At 52.8% G+C, this 6,000-nt stretch overlaps 1 protein-coding gene across 1 annotated transcript; it reads right to left on the reverse strand.

Annotated features, from left to right (window-relative positions):
• Positions 1-317: 317 nt before the first annotated feature.
• Positions 318-2,969, reverse strand: LOC120708026 (mannan endo-1,4-beta-mannosidase 2-like). Its single transcript, XM_039993112.1, has 5 exons — positions 2,325-2,969; positions 2,026-2,223; positions 1,674-1,796; positions 1,284-1,501; positions 318-1,184 (listed from the first exon to the last, which is right to left on the reverse strand). The coding sequence occupies exons 1-5, from the start codon at positions 2,727-2,729 to the stop codon at positions 767-769; spliced, it is 1,362 nt and encodes a 453-aa protein (XP_039849046.1). The 5' UTR covers positions 2,730-2,969; the 3' UTR covers positions 318-766.
• Between the last annotated feature and the right edge of the window lie 3,031 nt (positions 2,970-6,000).

Below are 6,000 nucleotides of genomic sequence, written 5' to 3' on the forward strand. Positions count from 1 at the left end.
TAGCATATAACTCTCAATTTGAAGTTATAAACTTTTCAAAGATTGCACGTGGAAGTGTATACGGGAGATCGTGTTGTGTGTTCTAAACTACTAACGTTTAGAATCAGATGGAGTAATCACTAACTAATACTTGTCTTCCAAAATGGGCAGTGCCATGAAGTAAAGATTGTCTCAAAAGATTTACTCCCTCTGTTCCAAATTGTAGATTGTCTATAGTGTTTATCTAAGTGTATAGTAAAAATTATGTACCTACATTTGCTAAAAAAAAAAGACATACAATTTGGAGCCGAGGGGGAAGATGTTTGCAACACAAGAGAAGACTTGGAAGGGCTCCATTTATATGCCTTTTGACCTCTTATGCTCACAGCTATATATATAAAAGAAAGCTCATGTCCAGAATTACATTACACTATATGTAGGACGGCTATTACCATTGGATGCCACTCGACGACGACTTAACATATCAGAGGTCAAGGGCATCTACCGCACCGTTGGACAGCAAGGTAACTGTAGCTTTATCTATGCCGATCTGCAATTCCGCAGGTGTCGGCGCTGGCGACAATGCCTTAAAACGAATCTAACTAGCAGCATCAACAAGCCTCACGAGGCACACCCATTTTTTTTACCCGCTTTCTATTCATTTTCCGGTGATCTTTCTCTGACACACTTCACCACTCGCTTGATTCGGAGGACAAAACAAACGACAAAAAGCGCGCTCGACCTGGGCGCAACAGAAGCTCAGAGGACGCAGAGATGGCTTCTCTTCCTACGACGAGCCGGCGGCGCACGCCGCCAGGGCCCGCCTTGCCTCCTCCCCGGCGCCGGGCCTCAGCTTGGCGAGCCTGCACGACTGCTCCTTGATCAGCCTGCGCAGCGACGGGTGCTCGCTGGGCACGACCGAGTAGTCGTCGTGGTACTCCTCCATGCCCTCCGGCGCGAGCTGCCACACGAAGGCGGCGGCGCCCGCGCCGCCCCGGGCGGCCGACCCGTAGACGATGTCGTAGATGGCCCTGTAGAGGACGTCGCGGTGGGAGGGGTCGAAGCCCTGGGCGCGGCGCGACAGCCCGAACTCGGTGGTGAGCACCGGCTTGCCCAGCTCCGTGTCCCCGTCCTCGATGTGGGAGGCCACCCACCGCTTCGCGAACTCGAGCTTCTCCTCCGCCGTGGCGTGCTGCTTCAGCAGCCTGCGCACGCACGCACGCACGCAAGCACGGACACGATCGATCAGCGACCGTTTCCTCACTCACTGGAACAGCATTCAGAGCTCGGATCGGGATGTTTACCAGGTGTCGGGGTAGAGGTGGATGGAGGCGAAGTCGATGTCCGGGATCTTGGCGTTGCGGATGAAGTCGGAGCCGTAGTTGTTGTCCTTCCAGATGCCCGGGTTGACGTCCTGCTTGCTGGGGGGGCTCGTCGGCCCGTAGAACCCCTCGGTGCCGACGGTGAGCAGGTGCTTCCTGTCGATGGACTTGACGTACGCCGCCATCTCCTCGATCCAGCGCTGCAGGAGCGACCAATTTGATCACCACGGGTGGGTAAAATAGCCACGAATCGGAACGTGGATGAAGGCATCGATCGCGATGCGCGCGAAGAAAAAGAAACGATCACGGTCACCGACGCGAGACCAATTGAAAACTTTGACGGCGGGGGAGTAACAAGTAAGCTCTGCTCACCTGGAGCGTGTCGCCGGATAGGTCCGTGGTGCAGCGGGGCTCGTTCATCAGCTCCCACGCGAGGATGGTGGGGTCGTCCCTGTACTCCACCCCCGTCAAGTGGTTCTTCCTCGTCAGCAGCGTCTGCGCCCAAAGAGCGTCAACAGGACCCCCGGCCTGGGTTAATTTCGGCTAGCTCGCCACCGACACCCCACCCCAAATTTCACTTTCGCCCATGGTGACTGGTGAAACAGTTAGCTAACCAACCGACACTGCTGCAGTGCCCGCCACAATAAACTAAAGAGTCCGGGAGCTCGATGCGATTAGAATTATTGGGAAGCAAACCAGCTGAGCTGAGAGAGGGAGAGCTGACCTTGAGGTAGACCTTGAAGTAGTCGCGGATGGCGGGGTCGAAGAAGAAGGAGTCGTTGGAGGCGGAGAGGCCGACGCCCTCCTCCCACGCCCACCGCACGTACTGCGTCTTCCCCCCGTACGCCTCCAGGTTGTTGGCCAGGCTCAGGATCAGCCGCACGCCGTGCCGCCCGGCCTCCACCAGCACCCGGTCCAGCGCCTGCAATTTGCTCCGTCCATCAATTCAAACCCCGGCATTTCCTCCGGCGGCGGCGCGGCTAGAATCGATGCAGGGATTTACTACTCTTTCTTAAATCTCACCTTGAAGACGCGCTCGTCGAAGTGGCCGGGGGAGACCTGGAGGGCGTTGTAGGCGCCGTCGTTGAACGCCCAGGAGCGGCACACGGTGAGGCCCATCTCGGCGGCGGCGCGGAACATGCGGGACACGCGGTCCCGGGACCTCGCATCCACGGCCTGGTCCATGAGCCAGTACGAGTTCCACCCGTTCGGGTAGAACGGCTCGCCCTCCAGGAACAGCTGCGCGCCGCGCCGCTCCACGAAGGGCGCCGCCACGGCGGCCGCGCGCGGGGAGGCGGCGCCGGAGCCGGGCAGGGACGGGAGCGAGATGTGGCGGAGGTCCACCTCGCCGAAGGTGAAGTAGAGCAGCGCCACGCAGGTGGCCACGCCGAGGACGTGGTACAGCGCCAGGCCGCCGCCGAGCGCCATTGCCGCCGGCCGGTGCGGGGTCTTGGGGGAGCTTGCTGGGGCGCTACGGGGCGACCATGCGGAGTGGGATGCTCCCTAGTTGTTCTAGAAGGCGGAGTGGGCGCGGAGGCTGCTGAGGGCAGTGGAGTGGGAGTGGGAGGAGACGAGTGGGGGAATGGAGACTGTGAAGTAGGAGGGAAGGGGCTAGTGGCCGCGGACAAGTGGGTAGCTCGCTCGGGGTGGGCTGCTCGGCGCGGCGTCGGCGGTGGTGGCGTGCCGCTGATGACCGGGAGGTGATTTTGCTTCTGGCACCTCCACGAAGTTAAAATTGCGCTTTTAGCCTCCGGAAGCGTCGGCGGCCACGGCCAGCCATGGCCCATGGGCCTCGACTTCGAGGGAATGCCTCTTTTTATGGACACGATACGAATAACCTTTGGATGTAATGGCATGATTTGCCGGGGCCATTGATTGCTCTTAATGTATGGCTTCCGCACCGCATGTGGGATGACATAGCGTTGATAAATCTTCAACGCGCAACCTCTTTAATCTTTATCCTCCTCAAGTCCTGCATGATTGACGCGCCGGGGTTAGTGAAAAGGATGTTCTTTTTTTAAAAAGGAAAAAACTAAATCTGCATGTGCTGTAGGTTTGTTGTAGTCTAGCGAAATTATATGTGGTTTTACCAAACACAATTGCTAGTATACGTAAGCATAGTTTTTTTTTTTTGAAGAAAGGTAAGCATAGTTGATCTATGCATGCAAAGCTCTGAATTGTACTCATACGAAGAGGAAGGAACGAGTGGAGCAGAGAATAGTTGCCACGCCATGGGGTCACAAGCTCACAGTTCACATGATTCCTTCAGATCTCAGGCACACCGCCCCCAATGGGCCGGTAAAGGACACAGAACCCCTCCACATGTTACTCTAGGTACCAGTCGCCCCTGCCTTAACCAGCACACGCAGCGCCAGAAAAAATGGTCCTTGCCCCCCCCCCCCCCCCCCCCCCCCCTAGATCTCTCCTGCTCGCCCTGCCACCGTCCGTCCAACTCCGTGACAAAATGAATCGGCTTAAACAAAAGCCAGACTGAGAAACCATGCCGCCCGTAATTGCATTGCATTCCTCCACTTAGGTCCTGTTTAGTTCCCACCCCGTAAATATGAAAACAAAAAAACACAAAATTTTGTGAAGGAATTTTGCTAATTTGAAGTACTAAATGAACTCTATTTACAAAACGTTTTGCATGAATGGGTTGTAAATCGCGAGACGAATCTAATGAGCCTACTTAATCTATGATTTGCAACAATGATGCTACAGTAACCACCCGTTAATTATTAATTAATTATGGATTAATTAGCATCATTAGATTCGTCTCGCGATTTACAACCCATCTGTGCAAAAAGTTTTGTAAATAGACTTCATTTAGTACTTCAAATTGAGAAGATTTTTTTGAAAAAAAATTTGCGTTTACACCTTCATGGAACTAAACACAGCCTTAGATTCCATGAACATTAAAAACTCTAAGCCAAATGGCTCTTAGGCCAACTAAGCAGGCCCTGGCTCTTAGTGACCAGTGAGATGGCCAAATCTCTGTCTCCAAAGCCTAAACTCCAGTGGGCAAAAAACTTGGGCACCCTATGACGCAGACAGTTCCTTGACGTTTATGACCTTCAGAGAATGGGCGCCTGGTCCCCTGGGGCGGAGGTGGAGGAAGGAGGTCGTTGCATGTCCTCGTTTGTTTGCGGAGATTTCGCCATCCCCTGTTTACTATTCCGGGCAACGCATTTACTGCGCTGTTTTTCACCACCAAACAACTCCGAGTGCATGTTTTCTCAAGGATAACAGTATATTATTATCTTTATTTTTTGACGAAGCGAAACAGTAGATTACCACGTGCAACAGTGAGCGGAGCCCGTCTCGATCTCGCCGGTGGTGCGAGCACGCAGTAAATTACACACGCAGCGCGGCGCACGATGCACAAGGATAACAAACTCATTTAAAGCCAAGCAGGCACTGTATTTTTCTTGGTCGTTATCAGCCCTATGGAGTACTAAGAAACTTTGATCGTTAATTATAATGTTAAATAAATTCAGTTTACAAACCAACTTCAGAATTTCTACGTTAGGAACGCTGAAGAATCTAATGAGATCTTTAACCACGTGATTAAAGAATGGTTACTGTAGCATCAATATAGTCAATTATCAATTAATTATTGTCATTAGATTCGTCACGAAAAGTTATACTCATCCCTAAAAAATTTTTGCAAATAGACTTCATTTAGCACTTCATGCATGTGAGATTATTTTCTCGGCATGAGATTCTTTTCTAGATGGTGATGAACTCAGGCTTTTTTTCCTTTTGAAAAATTGTTGATGAAGCAGGCTGTGTGTAGAATACAAGCCCCGCGCCAGGGTTCCCATGCTGTACTGTATTTTTTTTCTCTCGAACAATGATTCCAATGTGCGGTCACATGCGCCAAGTTTTACTAGGGGGTGCAAGGACGTAACCCTTAGGTACACATCCGATCTTTTTTATTCAAAATTTATACTATTTCTCTAAAATGGTATTATATTTTGAAAAATTAGTATAATATTTAAATTAAAGATGGTTGAAGGTGCATCTAAAAGATACTAACTTGCACCCCTAGGTTTTACGTTACGGTTTAACCTCGGGGGTTGCTTGCTGAAAAGAGAACGGCCTGCTTGCTTGAGCTTGCAGCTTGTGCTCGCCTCCTAGTCCTAGCTTTCCGAAGCGACCGGGAATCGAAGCCCGATCTGCCTCCTGTTCGTGGGTTCGTTCCTTGAGATCGACTCAACTGCACGACTAGAAGTGGTACTCCGTACTCGTGATCAGAGCTCGATCGGGTCAGGTCATGGCTGCAGGGTTAGGGCTAATCGGAGATTGGACGTGAGACGGCCAGCGGGCCAGGTGGCCAACCTCCCGGTTTCCAATCAGAAGAGAAAAGGCAAGCACCGTCAAAGCATCAGGACGGGAGCGGGGCAAATTGGCGACTGGGAAAAGGCTATAGCTTCCATTGCACTACCAGGATCTGATGTCTCCCATTAAAAAAAAAGGATCTGATGTCTCGGCCGGACCCGGGCTCGGCGCTCCCCGGAATCACAGGAGCCGCTCGCGGAACGCGTCCGCGACTAGCGCCTGTCCCCCCGCCGACAGCCCCGTGAGTCGGCCGAGATTGATGGTCGACCGCCCCCACCACCGCCCACCGGCCGCTGCCAAACACTGTGCGGGGGCGCGACCGGCCACTGCGTGTCTGACTGAATTCTTCGAGCGTTTT

Source organism: Panicum virgatum, chromosome 5K (assembly GCF_016808335.1).
Source record: "Panicum virgatum strain AP13 chromosome 5K, P.virgatum_v5, whole genome shotgun sequence".
Lineage (NCBI taxonomy): Eukaryota > Viridiplantae > Streptophyta > Magnoliopsida > Poales > Poaceae > Panicum > Panicum virgatum.

What these genes read in the sequence shown, in the direction of transcription:
- LOC120708026 (XM_039993112.1), bottom strand. Translation starts at nt 2,729, where the DNA reads ATGGCGCTCGGCGGCGGCCTGGCGCTGTACCACGTCCTCGGCGTGGCC. An exon ending in TCGACGAGCGCGTCTTCAAG is followed by an intron (nt 2,224 to 2,324) that starts GTGAGATTTAAG and finishes AGCAAATTGCAG; the next exon opens with GCGCTGGACCGGGTGCTGGT. An exon ending in CACCTCTACCCCGACACCTG is followed by an intron (nt 1,185 to 1,283) that starts GTAAACATCCCG and finishes GTGCGTGCGCAG; the next exon opens with GCTGCTGAAGCAGCACGCCA.